At 38.3% G+C, this 20,036-nt stretch overlaps 1 protein-coding gene across 1 annotated transcript; it reads left to right on the forward strand.

Moving 5' to 3' along the window:
* Positions 1-6,262: 6,262 nt before the first annotated feature.
* On the forward strand, positions 6,263-18,782 carry LOC110954198 (prostaglandin G/H synthase 1-like). The gene is made up of 10 exons (XM_022198595.2): positions 6,263-6,526; positions 6,682-6,765; positions 10,253-10,369; positions 12,497-12,637; positions 12,725-12,868; positions 14,349-14,530; positions 15,736-15,819; positions 16,218-16,464; positions 17,365-17,651; positions 18,647-18,782. Exons 1-10 carry the CDS (start codon positions 6,520-6,522, stop codon positions 18,686-18,688), a joined length of 1,335 nt encoding a protein of 444 aa, XP_022054287.2. The 5' UTR covers positions 6,263-6,519; the 3' UTR covers positions 18,689-18,782.
* The last annotated feature ends 1,254 nt before the right edge of the window (positions 18,783-20,036 follow it).

Genomic DNA, 20,036 nt, shown 5'->3' on the forward strand with positions numbered 1-20,036 from the left:
CAGGACCTGTTAGCATGAAAACTACAAATGACTTCTGTCAGGTTTTTCCTGCAGAGAGTTTCTTTTGCATCGAAAGAGATTTTAGCCAGCACCAAAATGTTTTATTCACGTTTTTGTTGACGGTTTATTTCCCTCAAACTTAATAGGCGTTTTGTTTCTCAAAAATAACAGGAAAATACACAGATTTTAGTCAAATAAGGTATTTCGTTGAATAAATCAGCCAAACTGTTGGATTGCAATGTGCCAACAGTCTTAAACCGGCGCACATGATGCTGTAAAATGCTTACAGATGGGGGAGATCAAGGCCTGCATTTTAAGATGAAAGAGCCTCATTATTTGGACAAACAACCTGCAATGAAAACCAGCCAGTTTAGTTAGTAGCTGAGAAGCTGCCAGAGGAAATACTGTGAAGTCCTGTAAAAGTGACCCATAAATCTTTAACCATGGGTTGAAAGTACAAGTAAACACGGAACAACCCACTACTTATTGTGGATCAAAGGGAAATAAGAATTTGCCCAATGGCAAATCTGTGTGTGGGCGCAGTAATAACCATGCTGGGAAAAGGGCTTATACAGGGGATGTAAAATGAGAATAATTCACCTCTTTAACCCTCCTGTTGTCATCATTTACAGGCACCAAAAAATAGTGTTCCCTTGTCTGAAAAAAAAATCAGCAAAAAATTCCCCAAATTTATATAAAAACCTGCAAAATCTTCAGGAAGAAAATTCCAAAAATTCCTTAAAAGTTTAAAAAATTCCAAATTTGTCAAGAAATTAAACAAAAATATAAATATTTAAAAAACAATCTTCCAAAAGAATCCTAAAAATATCTAAAGTGATTCCATATATATATATATATATATATATATATATATATATATATCAGTAAAAGTTTGAATATTTTCGTAAAGAACATTCAGAAAATGGTTGCTTTTTTTGTGAATGTTCTTTAAAAAAAATTTACATTTCTTTTTTTTTCCCACCAAAAATTTTTCAAAAAATTTCCTGAAAATGTGGAAATATGTTTTTTTCCCACATTTTCAAGCTTTCAAATGGGTCAGTTTCACCCGCAGGATGACACGAGTGTTAATACTAAATCACAGGATTTCCACATAAATTATTTTGCTTTTTATCAGAAGTAAAGTTCTGTCAAATCACGAACAAATGCTTGTTCAATCTCATGTTTTGCACATTTGAATGCATGTTTCTGCTCGATGTTAAGCTCTAAAATAGCTGTAGAAAGCCGCATTTGACACCAATTGAAACAGTTCTGTTTCGACTCCTGCTGCTGTGACAATCTTGGAAAATATACTCAGAAATAAATATTTAAACTTCAATTTGTGATGCTGTGAATGAGATTTCTAAAATAAATTATTCACTTGAGCTGTTTCCAAATAGCAGCTGGATGAACGTCTCTTTCACACAATGGTGATCAATTGAGGCAATATTTGTAGAAAGCAGCAGCTGTAATACCAGTGTATTGGTCCAGCAGCTGCTTTTGGACATCTGCATACAGAAGGCCCTGCCCTGCCACAAAACAGTCACATTCAGGGGCCTAAAGCTGGCCAGGAGCCCCTCTTATATACATACGTCTGCATGGCGCCTGGTGAATTGTTTTCCAGCTGCACCTCTGCCTGCATGACTTAGTATAAGTTCAGCCGAAAGATAAACGATAATCCGCAGCTTTGAGACTTCCCCAACAACAAAACGGGTCTAAATATTTACCAGGAGCCAAACAATGCTGAAACGTCTCAGATGACGACTGCAGGGAATTTGGTTTACAAATGAGTCAAAAGGCTGAATTTTATGGGTGCAGCTGCAAAATGCCTGAGGAGGCACCACAGTGAGGAAAACCAGCAGCAGTAGGTGGTGTTTTAGTGAAGGTTGGGTATATTTCAACAGATATGCCCAAGATTCAAGCTGGGAGAAAACCCAAACTGACATTTGGTTGCTTCCAGTAGACCAATGTTTTAACGTCCCACCTCACAGCAAACCGTAATGCGTGCTAAAACGTGGGAAAACTCCTCACAGAACACACAAACAGTAAATCCTTTGTTTCTGGGTTTTCAGCGACGTGTGTATTCCTTTCCTTCATTTCCAGTACCTGTCTTTGCTCTGTCAACAAACCTAATCGTTCTATCTGTTAGAGGATCTGGCAAGTTGATGTGCACGGGGGAGTGTGGCTTCAATCACAGATAAGCCCTGGAGGCTTTTGCGGCATGCAGTGTTTCCACATACCTCCTGATCCTGCCGCAGGGTTTCTCCTCCTCCAGCTCTTTGCAACTAAAACGTGCTTTTGCACAATTTGTACATTGCAGCTACAGTTCATCTCTTGTAGCTCCTGCTCTGTTGATGAGGTTACTATGGGCGCTGCTTTTAATAGAAAATTTATAGATTAAAATAATATCTTTTGTTCTGCAGTTGTAGGTTTACCACATACTTATACACATAAGTACATATTGTGCATGTTGTTTTATGTTGAAGGTGAAAGAATCTGAACCCACAGAATTATATTTATACAGAAGAAACATTTTACACTAATGCACAATTACGTATATGCAATTTATTTATACAGAATCCAGTAATTGTGATGTGCTTTGCAGTTAATTAAAGTTCAAAGTGTATTCTGGAAACACCGGTTTAGTTTGATCCATCTAATGCAGGGGTGTCAAACATGAGGCCTGCGGGCCAAAACCGGCCCTCCAGTGGGTCCAATCCAGATCACAGGACGACTTTGCGAAGGGTAAAAATTACAGAGAAGACATTAACTGCAGATTGTAAATTTGTAAAACTATAAATATAAAATAATTTCTAGACCATGACAAGTTGTTTGGATCATAAAGTAAAATACCAGATTGTTCATTGTTCTTTTGTTGTTTTGTGTCTCATTTTTGTAATTTTTTTGTCATTTTTGTCTTTTTGTTTGACTTTTGTTGTTTATCTCATGTTTTTGTTGTTTTGTGTTTTCTTTTTGTCTCGCTTGTGCTTTTTTGTCTCATTTTTAACATTTTTGGTGTTGCTTTTTTGCTGTTTTGTGTGTTGTTTTTGTGGTTTTGTGTTTTTTTTGTCGCACTTGTGTTGTCCATTTTTTTGTTGCTTTGAGCCTTTTTTGTCTAATTTTTTGCCTCTTTTTTGTTTTGTTTGATGTCGTTTGTCTCATTTTTTGTCATTTTGTTTCTCGTTTTTGTCATTTTGTCTCATTTTTGTAATATTTTGTCTTGTTTTTTTCCCCCTTTTTTGTCTGACTTTTGTTGTTTTGATCATAAAGTAAAATACTATATCATTCAGTTCCAGATACCTGTGACTAAATATTTTTGTTCCTTTGTAGACTCTGTGATCTGTAAGTTGTATGCACAAATGATAAACTGAGGCATAATGTTGTTGAAACTGAACTTATTTTCCTTAAGAAATTTCAGGTTCTTCATGTTTTGTAAAAAGATAATTCCTGAAATGTGAACATTTTCAGAACGTACTTTTTTGCCCTAAAGCAAAGGAAGCTTTTGGAGTTATGGTTATTTATCGGTCTTTATGCTGTAGTTTTATTGGTCCGCCTCACTTCAGTTAAAATTGGGCTGAATGTGATTCCTGAACAGAATGAATTTGACACCTCTGATCTAATGTAATCCTGATACTTTCTACCTGGGCATTATTTTTAAACAGGTTTTTCCTCCTTTGACCATATTTAAATGCAAAAACACAAAAGACACAAGTGAAGTGTTGCCAAGAGCCTGTTAGATTAACAAGCAGTGATAAACCTCTATTCTTACTTCTTGTAGTCTCCAAAAAAATGGCCCATCAACAAGGAGAGGACTCTTACGTGTGGGCTGATTCTGCTGCACTTTTTCCTCGGTACAACCTAACAGTAAATGTAAGCACTAGAAAAGTTACACCGGCACTACTTTAACCACTAATGCACAACATCACCTCATGTAAACTGTGCACACTGACATCACAAACAAAAAGTCCATTCCCTGGACCAAACCCAGTCTGCTCTCTAGGGAATAAACATGAAACCCTCCCAGTCTTATGTCTCAGCTGTAGAGCTTGAATGTGAGTTGTTTTTAATGGTATAATAATGAGGAAGGGGACACACTACTGTGACAGCACAGTTTGCTTGGAAACAGAGTATTGCCATTTTTTGTAAAAAAAGAACTTGGACTCGTGTTTTGTTTGCTGTTTTACTACCTGCTCTGTGTTTCCACATCTTAGCAAGGCACAAAAACTCAGGAAACATCTGTAAATCCCATAAAGACATTTAATTGAAAATACAAACAGCTCCATGAACAGGCAATAAAAAAACACAACAGAGAGCAGATTTCTTCCCTGAACCATCCAGGCTGGGTTTGTGTACATTTGGTTCCAAAGGCAGAACAACTATGTTTATACGTCGCATATTAAGTTACGAATTATGGGCATGTGGGGCCTGCACAGTGGATTGGTGGTTACTTCTGTTGCTTTGCGGCTAGAAGATCCCAGGTTCACGTCCTGGCCTTCCCGGAATCTTTCTACATGGAGTTTGCATGTTCTCCCTGTGCATGTGTGGGTTTTCTCCAGGTTCTCCAGCTTCCTCCCACAGTCCAAAAACATGCTGAGGTTAATTAGTAACTCTAAATTGTCCTTAGATGTGAATGTGAGAGCGATTATTTGTGTCTGTGCAGCCCTGTGATAGACTGGTGACCTATCCAGGGTGTCCTCTGCCTTCACCCTAAGTCATCTGGGATAGGCTTGAGCCCCGCTTTGACCCTAATGAGGATTAAGCGGTGTATAGATAATGGGTTATGGACATGTGCCTCTGCAAAAGTCATGATGGCACTGAAATGTCCACACCAGCCCTCATGCACTTCTTGATTTAACAGAGGAACAACCCTCAGCCAACACATACTTAAAAGACTCACACTTTAAAGTCTGTAAGTCTGTGAGTGAGGAGACTGAGATGGGGTCTCTGAATATCACCGCCCTAAAGAAAGTTTTTGGGTGGTGAGAAAATGGCTTCCATCCAGACATACTTGACATTATCGTGTTTATTATATTGTTGTTTTTTTGTTCAGGTGTCTGTCTTTTATTTACTCAGTTATTTCCTCACTTATGTAGTCTAACATCTATAATACACATACCTATAAACAGTGCATATAATTATACTGTTATTATCATTTTTATTTTGTGTTCGATCTATTTATGTATCTTTGCTCTTCTGTGTTATGGATGTTTGTGGAGAAAAAAACAACAAAAGTATCATTGAAAAAAAAATTTTTTTTCCCCAAAAAAGGTCAGTTTTAGTAACCTTAAACTGCATTTGGATGTGGGCGAAAAAAAAGGCAGATTAAAAAAAGAAAAAACTTGTGCACATGAAGAAAAGACTTTAGTTTTGCAGAGTGCACCATCACCTCCACTAAGCTTTCCTAAACTGCACAGTCAGAGGTGACATGTCCTTCACACTGGAGTGAACTGCACCATGACTTTTAGTGGAGCTCACTTTGTACTTCTCTCTGTTCATAAATGGCAGAGATAACATTTCTGAAGTACTGAATCTAACTTTCATTTATTATTTTAATGGGCATATATGTAAGATTTTAAAAAAGACAAATGAATGTCTTGGCTTGCTGACATTAGCATGTAGCTTAAAGCAACACATTTACAGCCTCACAGAGTCACTAGCATGACTACAGGCTTTTACTGATGTGTATTAAAATGTATTTTTTTTATAACTGCATTGGACTTACAAGACACCACAGACGCGGGTAAATGCACATCGCTGCAAAAACAATGTTCAGATGTAAGTAAAATCAACATGATGGTTTTTCATCATCTGCCATTTCTTTCACTGCTTACAAGACTTAAAGTCATACTAGAAAGTCACAACAAATATGAGCAAAATTCTCCATCCAGCCTTTTTTGGAGTCATTTTAGTAATTGGAAAATTGGAATTATAGTCTGTAAAGAGTGTGGGGATCACTCTTTGCGTCTGCCATTTTTTCAGGTAATGTTAATTGTATTATGACCTATGAAAATAAACCAACATTGAAGAGATCAAGATGGGAGGTTTCTTCCCATAGAACAGCCTCTTACAGCTGGACAGTATTTTGTACTTGTAATATGAAGCTCCAGACTAAAGAGTGATAAGAAGACATGGAAAAGCATGACAGCTGGTGTTGTTTGGATCTGGTTTAATATGAAGATATAAAGAGAGGCGGGATTGGGGAAGCATACAGTGCAAAAGCAGCATAGAGCACCAGCAGGAGGCGATAAAGAACGTGAAAGCTGTGCTTGGCTCAAGTCACTGTCCCACTTTCCCTTTTCTCCCTCTGACAGAAGGTAAAGGCGCAGTGCGGCGGAGCTGCAGCACTCAGACACTGGAGTTAACCTGTTGGACGGCCGCTGCTCTGTCACCGTGTCTTCTGTCTGTAGCTGGATCTTCACACCTCTGAACTGACTGGCATCTCCTGCAGAAGTCTGGATTGCTGCACTTTTTCCTCTTGTTTTATGAGTTGGAATGAAATTCTCCTGAACTGAGGCTGCTGTAATGAGAGGTACGTCTGACTGGAGCCCCAGTTTGTGCCTCTCTTGTGTCAGCACACAGAATGAGGCACAGACTGGGGCCGATCTGATGGTTGCTTGTGTGATTTCCAAGTCCTTTGTCTGCTGTTGGACACAAATTGATTTGAAACTTTTTTGTGTGTTGAAGCCTCTGTCCTAGGATCAGTCTGTGCTCTTCTCTTGCTGCTGAGGGAGCCTGTGTGTCGGGGGGATGAGGTTACCTCCAGCACAGGTAGGTGAGAGGTCAGCGGGTCTGAATCTGAAGCCCATTGTCCTATAGAAACCTGTTGGTCTGTTGCTCTAATGGGTCTGATGCGGGAAACATGTGCAGGGTTTCAATCAAATGCTTGAGTTTTCATAATCCCTGTGGTTTTATCAGGTCTTCCTCTGAGCATGGTTGCATTCCTGTAACCCCGATAAACAAAGACAGGCCCTGGCAGGCCACCTCCTGGTACAATAACATGACATCACCAGCTAGAAGAAGCACTGCAAAGAAGACAATTTACCCAAAGTCATGCTTGATGTCTTATTTTGCTTCTAAAAGTGACTGTAACAAGGAAGGCCTAATGTTAGATCTTCCTCATGCATAACAACTTGTTTTATAATTACCTAAATCAGATCGAATGTCTGAGCATTTTATCTTTGAGTTTCCTTGAAGATAGAATATCCTCCCTCAGCCCTGTATTTCTAGCAGCAAAGCCCCCCGAGCAGACTTTTCCTGCCTGACCTGTATGGCCTCCTCAAACCTCTTATATACACAATATACCATCCTGCCCTCAGGCGAATGTTACCAGCCCTCACACATTTCTCCCCCGCTTTGCTCTGTCCATCTGATTCCAGCCTTTAAGTGCTGCCAGCTCCTATTATTTCAGAATGAAATGTTGCATCACTGCCCACACAGGAAGACTCGCAGCCCAGGGCAAAAAACTTTCTCCTTAGGCTCGGTCTCAGGGATGTATATCCTAATTCCAGTCTGGAGTGCAGTGGGGCTTCTTATGTAAGGTCAAAACGGGTGATATTTGAACTTTTATCGACCTGTGAAATCAGAGGGTGTCTTGTGTAGCTCACATAGCTGTCAGATGAGGTTGCAGATCTGTTGAGTGTGCTCCAGAGAGATGGAAGGATCGGGGCTGCCAGAAGCATGTCTCTGCATGTGCAAGGAAGTGTATACAAGCTCTTTACTGCAGTTCATCAAAACAGTTTGGATGTTTTAGCACACAGTTAAGATAATGTGCATATTTGGGCTCTATATTATAATCTTGTGCACAAATCTTAGGCCAGAGGAATGTCCAAAATTGCCTTATCTCTTTATAGGAAGATTAATTTTCTGATCCTGACCCAAGCATGTATGAACTCGGTGGTAGAACCAAAGCATCAGACAACCCTCCTCCACTCTCCCTCCTCTGTTTCTGTGTGTGCAAGAACAAAGGCCTGTTCGTGTGCCTGTTCTTTCCCACACTGATTGGTTTGACCTGTAAAGATTTGCTTCATCTTATCTTTACTGTCTAATGGAATAGATTTTGGAAACATGCCATGTGCTTTCTACTGAAGAGTTTGCTGTTAAGATCTCTCGCTAAAGTAAGTAGCTTAGCTTAGCATAAAGGCTGGAAACAGTTAGTTTGCATGCCTGTCCTTTGGAAAGTCACTAATTAATACATTATATACCAGCTATTAAATTCACTTTAAAGCTATACATGTGTAAAAATCAGTGTGCTGTTTTATGTATTGGATTATTTGTTAGTTGATCGCAGTTGCAGAGACTGTTCTTGTGTCTGGCCAAAAAATAACTCGGTGCTTAAAGACAGAGTCGATTGATGTATTGATTGGTCCATAATATTGCCTGACACTGATGTATCAGTATTAGCATGTATGTTAAGTCCGATATGCGCCTATATGCAAAGGTTTTTTTATACAGAACATAATGTAGATGGTTTAGAAGTGCCATCACAGTTTGTCCAATATGGCGCACTCTGACTCCATGCTTCTCTGCAGCACATGCAGCAGAGCAAGTATGACAGCTGAGCAGATGGTGGTGCAGAGTCAAGTGGCGTCTTCACAGTAACCTGCAAGCTAGTTTGTGGAATAAATTGCTATAAAGCAGAAAAAATACTCCATTATATACTGACAGTCAATAGAAACTTTGAGGTAGAAATGTACGCAGAATTCTACTTGTAGGGGGGTTGTAATTATTCATTGTGGATTTACTGATGATCTAGTGCCCTGGTAGTTGAGATAATGATGAGTTGTCATTTTGTCATGATTCATTGCACATGGGTTGGTCACTTTGCAAAAGTGAACCAAATACACACCAAGCAATACTCAGTGAGTATCTGCACAATTTGAGAATGGGTTTTGAAGGCCTATATAAAGGCCCAAAAAAGGCCACCATTGTTAGTCCAGTGAACAGCATCATGCCGCGTCTAACACATAAACAACGTCTCCGGGCACTGGGTATGGTGGAGGCCGGTTTGAGCTACAGTGATGTAGCCAGGCGTATGGGCTGTTCCCAACCCACAATCAGAAGCCTGGTCCAAAGCATGCGCCGACGGATTGCTGCCTGCATGGAAGCAAATGGAGGCCATACTCGGTATTGACTGTTGTGACTTTGTGTTTGGTAGGTGCCGTTTTTTTTTTTGTGAAATTCTTTATTTTAAAATTATTCTTGAAAATTTAGATTTTTGTTTCTGTATGCCAATATGCTAAACAAATGATTCATATGAAGAAAATCCAGTTTCGGGCTTCAAAATAAAAATTATGTTGAAAAATATGGTCTCAAAGTTTTTAATGACTGTCAGTGTACATATATGTCAGTCTGTTTAACAAAGCTAAGCCTAAAAATAATGGACATGTTGTAGCTCAGCTATCTTTCTGCGTATCCGAAAATTATTAAAAGCATTTTTTGAAATGTCAAACTTGGACTTTGACACAGATAAAGCATTTATTCATATATTAACATGGAGTCCATGCATTCTTAATCATTTTCAAGGAAAGTTCCTAAAATTTGACACTAAACCAGACTGAATTTTGCAAGAATTCAATTTAGCATAAGTCTATTTGGAATAATTGATATGGTGAATAATATTGTCCTTGTTTAAATTGAAGATATGATGATGTTTGTCTGGAAATGAGCAGTGAACTGCAACTACGCAAGTGTAGGCTATATTTATTCTTTGTTTATCCGAATGTAGGTTTTTCCCAAGACAGTTTGGAGAAATGTTTATACAATAACTTAGCCTTATAAAATTAAGTTTCTACAAAAACAGCCATTAACTGACATTTTCACCTGATGTAAGCTTAAATAAACTAGTTTTAAGATTTTTAAGTGTCAGATGTTTTTGTTTCTTTCGGGACTGACTATAATTTCTACAAAAATCCAGAAAAACAAGATTTGTAATGCGAGCAGGAAGTAAAATGGGATCCCCCAGCCTTGTTAACAGATATATTTTTAATAAACCAAGTCCTCAAGGTGCAAGCTGAGACCTCATATTTGGCTGAAAGACACATTATTTGCAGCTTAGAAATTCAGAGGCAGTGGTCCAAATGTGCACTGAGGCAGATGTTTCTTTGTGGGAAACTTTTCGCGCAAAGCAAAGCTGCAGTCGTATTGAAACGACGCCGTGCCAATATTTCATCTTCCATGTGACATCTGCATGTATGATCTGCTTTCCTGTCTTACATAAGCGTGACTTTGGCATGACGTTCCCCTCTTGTGTTCACAGTGAACCCATGCTGTTATTTCCCCTGTCAGCACTGGGGTGTGTGTGTTCGCTACGGTGAGGACAAGTATGAGTGTGACTGCACTCGCACCGGCTTCTACGGTGAAAACTGCACAGTCCGTGAGTCCACTTAACATTATGAGACTTCCTCTCATATCCTCTGTTATTATTGCACTTCTGAAGAATTTGTAATATTCTTTTGTGCATGAAACAAGAGTCAGGAGATTGTTTCATGTTTTTGTTGTTAAACCAGGAAATAGTGCAAGATAGCTCATGGCTCACAGAGTTAAAACTTCTTGTCTAGACCCAAATATTTGGAAAATTTGGAGGCAGAAGCTGGATCAGAGCCGTCTCTGCTGATTCGTCCAGCAGAACCACCCACAGGCTCTGCTGCTCTTCTCGTTAACGAAAGAATCCTCACATTAAGTCCTCCATCAGACCGGATGCATTTGGCTGACTTTACATCATGAGTAATGCCAGTTAACCGGTGCTTTAATTGTGTGGGGGGACAAAAAAAAAGACGGATTGGGAGAGGAAGAGAAGCAAAGCCAAACAGGAAAAGGGGAAATGGCACCCAGTGATAATGTACATGTGAAATAATATTATCACTTCCTACATAAGGTGGAATAAGAAAACACATGTACGTCCAGAATCAACTGTAAGGCATCCGTGTGGAGCTTCAGGCCAGGAATGTAGCCATATTAAAGGCTTCACATTTTGGGAAATGTGTTTTTCTCACTTACATGCTGACAGTGAAATGAGAAGGTCAATACCTCCGTCAGACTTGTACATTAGATATGAAGGCTGAAGCAGCATGATGACTTCATTAAGGTAAAAGGAGAAAATACACATTTAAATACACCAATGGCAATTATAATAAAATATATATCTATTAATATATTTATAATGATAAATCTAGCAATTATTGGCAAACACGGAGACCAATAACTCATGTTTGGGACTGATAGAATTTTGCAATAAGAATAAAAATCTTGGTGTCTCAGTTTGGAATAACACAAACACCAATTCAAAGCTTAGTTGAAAATGGCTTTTTTTTCTCTCTCTCTTTAAAAAAATAAGTTCAATTAAGAAGAAAACTTTTCAAATCTCTCCATCAGCATTGATAGGCTGTTACTTGTGACATGTAACCAATCAGATTGAGCTGTGGGCAGGACCTTGCTTGAGAGGACAGATGGAGAACCATCAGATCCAAAGTAGCATGTTTTTAAATTCATTTATTTTATTGCAGATCTGTAAATAATTAAATCAAAATTAGCAATCTATCTATCTAGCTCAGTATTAAATCCAACCATCTATCAGGCAGATCACTGGCCGACACCAAGATACCTGGTGGAACTTTGGGGCGAAAAAATACAAAGTTTTGTTTGCCAATAAATAGTCAAAATAAAATACACATGAATCAACATATTAAATAGCCACCATGTCAACAATTAATCTGCACATTTTCTTCTTAATCAATTAATAAATTACTTTGTCTGTAGAATATTAGAAAATAGTGAAAAATTCCACTTAAAATTTCAAATAGTCCAACATGATGACTCAAGATGATGCCGTAAATAAATGCTCATATTGTTGTTTAATCAGAGAAATTATTATTTGATCATCAGAATTACTGACAATGAATTTTATTGTTGTTGACCAATCAAATAAAATCAAATGTTAACTTCCCACTGGAGCTGTTGTGGAATGTACTTCCTGTCAGATGCAGATTAATGGACCTTATCAGTTCATGCACTTTCGCTGCTGTAATAAAATCTTTAACCGGCTTTGCAGTGTAGAATTGGTTTGATGATACGATGTTATATATTATTCCTTCACTTAATATATATATTAAGTTAATTGAGGAATACAACATTTAAAACTCAAAGTAGAGGTAGAGGGAGGATCTGACAAAAGACAGTACACTGAAGTTGTGTTTTGCGGGTACGTTATCTCAAATTAATGTGTAGTTTAATTAACACAAACCAGCCGACCTACAGTAACCTTGGGGTTTCTGAGGCCCCTGAAGTTTTGGAGCCTTGCAGCAGGGTGCTTCGCCTGAGATGATTAAAAAATTTCATTCCGTTTCATTTAATTCAGTGAATCCAGACACACAAAAACAAGACTCAGCCTGCCAAGAGTTCTGTTGGACGATGACATAATGATTTTCTAATGTTGAGTAAATTTCCACTCTAAATTCCCAGCAGCCCTGACTTCCAGTAACAGCGTTTCTTTTCTCACCTGCAGCCGAGTTTTGGACCAGAGTGTCTCAGTTCCTCAAACCCGGCCCAAATGTGGTGCATTACATTCTCACCCATTTCCGCTGGCTGTGGGACATCATCAACTACACTTTCCTGCGGGACATTCTCATGCGGCTGGTTTTAACAGGTGCAGATTCGGCAGCTCGCTCTAAGAAATCGATTCAGGGCCGTCACTGGTTCAGTTTGTCTGATGATTCTTTATTTGCACCAACAGTGAGGTCCAACCTGATACCCACCCCTCCAACCTTCAACTCTAAATATGGTTACCTCAGCTGGGAGTCCTACTACAATCTGAGCTACTACACTCGGCTCCTGCCCCCGGTGCCCGAGGACTGCCCCACACCAATAGGGGTCAAAGGTTAGCTTCAAGGACACACATTTTTAGCTGAGGAGGGAAATAAAGACAGGGATTTCTTGACTTAAATCCATCACATGGACAGAAACATGACTTCACATAATTGCTGATTCTGCTCTGTATTGACTGGACAGGCAACTATGTAACCAAACTACTCATTAGGCTGCGCCCAAGTGGCCAAAATCAATTATTGCCCATTTAAATATACTGCTGAAGTGGTGTATTTTTGGAGAGAACAACTGAAACATCCCAATCTTACCATTAAACATTTAAACTTATGCCAATAGACCCTGGTACCACATGTCTGGTCAGACAGTTTCTTATTTAAAATCAGATTTAGTTTAGAAAATAATTTCAATTTATTCATGTAAAGATATTTGTTTAACTCCCTTTCTTAATCCTCCTGTTGTCTTCATTTACAGGCACCAAAAAAATATAATTTCCTTCTTTGAGAAAAACCCAAAAATTCAGCAAAAAATATTCCCCAAATTTGGCCAAAAAATTCTTGTAAATATTTTCAAAAAATGAGTAAAAATCTTCCAAAAAATTCCTAAAAATATCTAAAGTGATTACATATATATCAGTAAAACTAATATTTTCTTTAAGAACATTCACATAAAATCAACCAAAATCCAGCCAGATCCACTGGATTTTGGTAGATTTTTTTTTGTGAATGTTCTTTAGTAACATTTTAAATATTTCTTTTTTTTTCCCACCAAAAAATGTCTAGAGATTTCCCAAAAATGCTGAAAATGTGGTCATTAGAAGTTTCACTGTGAATATATAGATTTTTTTTTCCACATTTTCAAACTTTAAAACGGGTCAATTTTGACCCGAGGACAACACAAGGGTTAAATATTTAAGAATTCAGTCAAATTTTGTTGCAAAAAATGTCAATATTTCTTAAAGAAAGACATTAATACAAATATTGTTTTGGTATGTCAAAACCAAATAACTGTTTTGGCACTAGTCTAAAAATGCTACACATATTTACTCATAGTAATGCTATGTACCTTTCAGTGGTGAAATTATATTTTCTATTATTATCATTTTACACATTTTGCCATTATTTTATGGTATAAAAATGTTAAGAATAACACAGTTACCTACAGTGTTTTATATGTAATAGTTAAATAATTCCCTTTTTATTTTTATCTGCATGTGATTAAAAATATATTCTTCAACAATTTTGCCTAAATAAAATGCTCGAATGCCTTAAAATTCTCCTCAAGTGCAGCATTTTAGTAAACATACATGCTGCTCTCCACTAGTGGATCATTTTGATATCTAACTCAGGACACGTCCTTTGATCAGTGCTGTTTTAGACCTAACTAAACTTTTCATCACACGCAGACCTTGGACTGTTCAGCGTGGATGTGTTAACTGTATCAGGGACGTTTTCACAGACACACATCGTCAGTATTATGACTGGTGCATCTGTGTTTTCACTTTTGTTGTGTGACGCTGCCGTTTTTCTGTTCAGGCCAGTCTGGGCTACCTGACCCTGAGCTGCTAGTTGACACGCTTCTAAAGAGAAGGACGTTCAGAGCCGACCCCCAGGGCTCCAACCTCATGTTCGCCTTCTTCGCGCAACACTTCACCCACCAGTTCTTCAAGACCTTCAATCGCATGGGCCTGGGCTACACCAAGGCACTGTCACATGGGGTTGGTGCATTTAGAGCTTTTTATATTGTTTTTGTATACATAGTTAGTGCTTGCCAAGGAAAAGAAAAAAATGATGGTAAGTTGTTTGCTGTTGTAGGTATTTGCAAACATAAAACAACAGAAATCATTTCAAACCAGTAATTTAAAAAGTGCATTGCAGAGAAAAGCACATGGATAACGCTTCTAAAGGGGTAATTTGGCATTTTACAGTTTAGTTTTTCTTTGGATTGACTAAACAAGAGGCAACATGTTCATTATTATTAAGCTTTTGGGATGCCTGTAGGTGGGTTGGGTTGTTTTTGTCTGGACAAAACCACAAGAGCTGCTGAGAACTTTGCATTGTGCAAATCAATAACCTCCTGAGAACCGAGGGGGAAAAGTTTCTCTCAGTGCAACTTTTTTGTGATTTCTTGCCTTTTTGGAGCTAAAACAACAACTCAGAATTTAGAATTTTACAAAAATGTTTATGTTTTAGAGACAATAGAACAATTTTACCAAAAAACAAAAACAAAACAGCAACACTTTGGAATCAAAATAGGCCGACAAGAAAACAATGAAACTGTAAGAAACTAAATGAAATAACAATGGTGTAAAAAATTAAGAGGTTGAATAGATCATAGGAATAAACTACTACTTATTTATTGCATTAATTACTTTACATTCACTGTGTTTATCACCCCACAAAGAAATGTGTTTTGGGGCAGAAATTTGAATGTGAACAAAGTACTTGCCAGCTAGTTAGCTATTAGCTAACCTCATTAAATTGTTCTCATGTCCATAACAGACATTCATTAAGGGGCTATTATTTTTCCTGACAAAATTTTTAACTGAACTCTGACCCCAAATTATAATTTCTGACATATTCATAAACAAGAAAATATATGATTACCATAGGTCAAACAATGATATCTTAAAAATGTTTGACTTAACTTTTCTCTTTTGCTGGCACATTTTGCTGCTGTCTCCATTTTGTCTCAACATGAAAACAAAGTTCCCCCCATCCCACCCAGTCATTTGAGATATCATTGGAAAGACCAGGGTGTCATCTATTAAGCACGTCAGGATGTAGTAGGGTAGCTCAAATGAGTCAAAAGATATCGATCAAAAACAAATGTTGAGTACAGAGGACGTAAATGAATGGGCCGGGTGTCAGGAGGATATTGTTGTGTGATGTAGTGTGTTTTTTTTCTCATTCCTTTATACAGGTGGATGCAGGACACGTTTATGGAGACAACCTGGAACGTCAGCTCCAGCTCAGGCTTCACAAGGACGGAAAACTCAAATATCAGGTAAATGAGTTAAACCATAATGAGAGGAATCTTATATTGCCCCGTCTCAACATGTTCATCAAGACAACCTGCTGTCATCCTAAGTGCTAATTTGCTAGCGCCTGGCTTTTGTTTCCATTTCATGTGAAGAGAGAAAACAGTGTGATGACATTGTCGTTAATCAAGCAAGCACGTCAGCCAAAAATGTTTCTCAAGCTGGTGATATGTTATCTCTTTCTGTCAAGATTGTTCACCCAGAGGAGCAGCTGCAAACTGTCAGAGATGTAAACATACTGAAGATGCTTTTTTTAAACTGATATATATCTATATGGCATACTTTTAGGAAAAATAAATCATAAATATCAGATTTTGAAGTGAGGTGGACTGTATCAACATTAATTCTTATTTTTACCCATCAGTTAATTGATGGAGAGATGTACCCTCCCTCTGTAGCTGAAGCATCCGTTAGGATGAGCTACCCTCCTGGAGTCCCTGTGCACCAGCAGATGGCCATTGGGCAGGAAGTGTTTGGACTTCTTCCTGGTTTAGGAATGTACGCCACCCTGTGGCTGAGGGAGCACAACCGAGTCTGTGACATCCTGAAGGCAGAGCATCCCACCTGGGATGACGAGCAGCTTTTCCAAACCACACGGCTCATCATCATCGGTGAGTTGGACAAAGTTTAAAATAATATGTTTATAGCACTTTTATGTCTTATGAAGCTAAAAGCATTGCCACTGTCAGGTTAGCCTTTCATAAAGAGATATACGGCATATTAAAGCTGGACATAGTCTGAAAAATGAAGTCAATGCAAAAGTGCCTTAAATCTGCATTTTCTTCTAACAGCCAGCAGGGGGGGGCTCCTCTGGTTAGAGTAAGAGGTCTGATTTTATAGAAATCTTTGAGAAAATCCCATAACTTCTCACTTGATTAGTGACGTTACTGAAAAACTGAGTAACGTAAAATTGTTGTGGTCACGCGATAGCTCGCACGATTTCGGAACGAGATTTGCTTTCTAGCGTCCTGAGATTTGGATACAGACCACAACAAAGAGCGATCGCCAGGTAATGTGTGGGACACTCATTGAGACTATCCGAGCCGGTCAGTGTGGGGAAAAAAGCATGTTAGGGCGGACTTTGATGCGGGGGGGCAAGTTGCCCCATACTTTTCGCTAGCTGAGCTGCTAAGCTGCCTGTCTGGCTAAATACTGGAGCTATGTCGAAAATTCATTTCTCCATCACTCACATGTATGAAATTACATATGAAAACAGACCCCAGTTTGAAAAAAACGAAGTTCCCCTTTAAGCTAACAGGCTACAGCTTCATATTTAACCGTATCTTACCGTTAATCTAAAATTGTTTCTTTAATGCTTCTTTTAAAGTGTTTCTTCTTTCATTTTGTGTATTTGAGGTCATTTATTTAATTACAGTGTCTGTCAACACCTTTTCATTTTGTTGGTGTCAACCTGAGTCTGAACCTGTTCACTCATGACTCTGCATGCATATGCTGGGTTTAAATCTAATCTTTCTGTTCTTTGTTTTTGCATCTCCGCATGTTCTTCTCAGGCGAGACAATACGAATAGTGATTGAGGAGTATGTGCAGCAACTCAGCGGATACCTGCTCCAGCTGAAGTTCGATCCCACCCTGCTGTTTAATTCCCACTTCCAGTACGGGAATCGTATCGCCCTGGAGTTCAGCCAGCTCTACCACTGGCACCCTTTGATGCCCGACAGCTTTCTTATAAATGGAGACGAGCTCTCGTACACACAGTTCCTTTTCAACACGTCTGTTCTGACACACTATGGCGTGGAGAAGTTGGTGGATGCCTTTTCTCGGCAACCTGCTGGCCAGGTAGCAAACCACAGACACTGTAATTATAGCACATAAGAAATTTACAAGTTTCAGAGCACAGTAGTCAAAGTTATGTAGTTAGTAACTGTCAACTGCAAATTACACAGAACTGAGTAAAGTATTTTTTTAGCATTGACACTTGTTTTTTCTGTTTCACTTCTTTAGTACTCAGGAAGTTATAAGCAGAATTATGTTTAGGAAGACAAAAAAGAGGGAAGACAATGATTTATAACACATAACTGTCTTGGTAACAAAAATATAGTTTTACATGCTAAATGAAAAATAGAATATTATCATAATTTATAGTTTTTTTTGTCATTTGCCTGCAATATAAGAAAATGTGTGCATAAGCTGAAAACAGAATTAGTTTCATACAATTTTCCGACTCATGCAAAAGCTAAATTAGAACCACATTTAAATGTATGCAGTCCAGCAGATAAGTCAGCAAGAAATATTATACTGTAGATCTGCATCATTTAGCCCTGTCATTCAGGTTATACCTTACAAAAATAAATAACTAAATCATTTAGTTTAAATTAACCAACACATAAATTTTTTGCTTGAATTACACACGATATTAAGTTGATGTAATTACCAACATTACTTAAAACACGAACCCATCAAAATAATGTTTCCAATTTAAAAGGAATATCTAAATCAGTCAATTAGAATTTTTATCTAGTAGAAAGTATAAATGATGCCACCAGGAATATAAAGCTTTCTTTAGAGACAATGTAACTAGTTAGGTTTGTTTGTGAATGTTGAACAGTATGCTGCATATATCAGTATAAGTATTTGATATTAAGACACAATCTTACATGTGCTGCATCGGCAAAACTAAACATTTAATACAAGATGTCTACGTGTCAAACTGCGGAGTTATGTGCATATGTGAAGGCAGGCATTTGGGTGTGACTTTGTTTACATAAGTCATCTGAAAAATAGAAATCTCACACACTGAAAGTCTTTTTAATCCTCAAATCTTTGTCCTACAGATCGGTGGAGGCCACAACATCAACGCTGTGGTGACCAAGTAGCCGTGGGGGCGATTAAAGGAGTCCCGCCAACTCCGCATGCAGCTTTCAACGAGTACAGGAAACGTTTAACCTTAACGTACACATCATTCAGTCAATTCACTGGTAAGACAAACTCTTCTGTGTGCAGCCCACACAACACGAAGTGCAGAATGGATTTACGCCTTTACGTGATTATGGGAACAGCTCAACGTGCATTCTTGGAATAAATGGATCTGCTCCCTTGCAGGCATTTTAAGAGTAATTCTCTATATCTTTCATTGCGATCCTGTGAAGGATGCTCAGATTCTTCTGTTGTTGATTACATTGTGATTTCCGTGCCTTCTATAAATGGAACAAACTGTATTTAAACTTCATGCTGGTGTGCAACATACAGTTTCTGTGTCACAGTTAACATGTGGCCAAGAGTTCTACTGTCACTCTATCTAAGCATGAGGGTGCTCCAGCTCCTTAGAGATCTGAGAGGTTATCACAGTTCATAAAGCATCTCTGAGAATCAGCATACAAAAATATGCCACTTTAGCTCATTCTTCCTCACAAGGGGATACGAATTTCTTATTGCATCATGTAGCATCTGCACATTGGTGCTGTAGATGATATTCACATCCTAAAGAGGTGTGTTAATGGAGCTCCAAAGCTGTGAAAACTGCATTTTAGTCCATTTAACTTCTTACTCGTGAGGTCCACACTAATATGCTTGAAACTAAATGCTCATAGGCTGGTGACAATGGTGATGTTAGCTGATATAATGCATACTGTGGTTCACGGCAGCTTAGATGAGAACATCAGTCTTTGTGAATTAGAACTAAACACAAAACAGGCTGGGGCTGATCTGAATGTCATTTGCTGTGTAGCTCATTTGTCTAAACTGACGTATTGCACAAACTGATCTAATGACCTAAAATTAAATGAAAGTCAGGGGGATTGGAAAGTTAGTATACATCCATCCTGAGGGGAATATGGTTGAACCAAATTTCACAGAAAAGTCATGAATTCATCAAAATGTTTGACACAGAAATGTCCAGTGGGGAAAAAATGAAAACAAGCAAACAATAAACTCATATACAAATATACTTATATACTTGACATTAGACATTCATCAGAATCTCAGAATATTCAACCCATTTTATACATTGTCACAAAACCACCTGGTCTCCAAACCTAATCCCATGACCAGGAGAATCACCCTCATGCGGTAGATTTGGCGCATATGTTCTCATAAACAGTCAGCATTAAACATGAAATAACAACTAATGTCACAGTTTTCGCTAACTTTGTTGATACATAAAACTTTTGGAAAAATATGAAAGGCATCTCTTAAGGCGTGCTTTAAAGGACAAGACCGATGTTT

This window comes from Acanthochromis polyacanthus, chromosome 18 (assembly GCF_021347895.1).
Source record: "Acanthochromis polyacanthus isolate Apoly-LR-REF ecotype Palm Island chromosome 18, KAUST_Apoly_ChrSc, whole genome shotgun sequence".
Lineage (NCBI taxonomy): Eukaryota > Metazoa > Chordata > Actinopteri > Pomacentridae > Acanthochromis > Acanthochromis polyacanthus.

Coding starts and splice junctions, on each gene's coding strand:
- LOC110954198 (XM_022198595.2), top strand. Junction 15,820..16,217: donor ACGGAAAACTCAAATATCAG/GTAAATGAGTTA, acceptor TTTACCCATCAG/TTAATTGATGGAGAGATGTA. Junction 17,652..18,646: donor CTCGGCAACCTGCTGGCCAG/GTAGCAAACCAC, acceptor TTTGTCCTACAG/ATCGGTGGAGGCCACAACAT.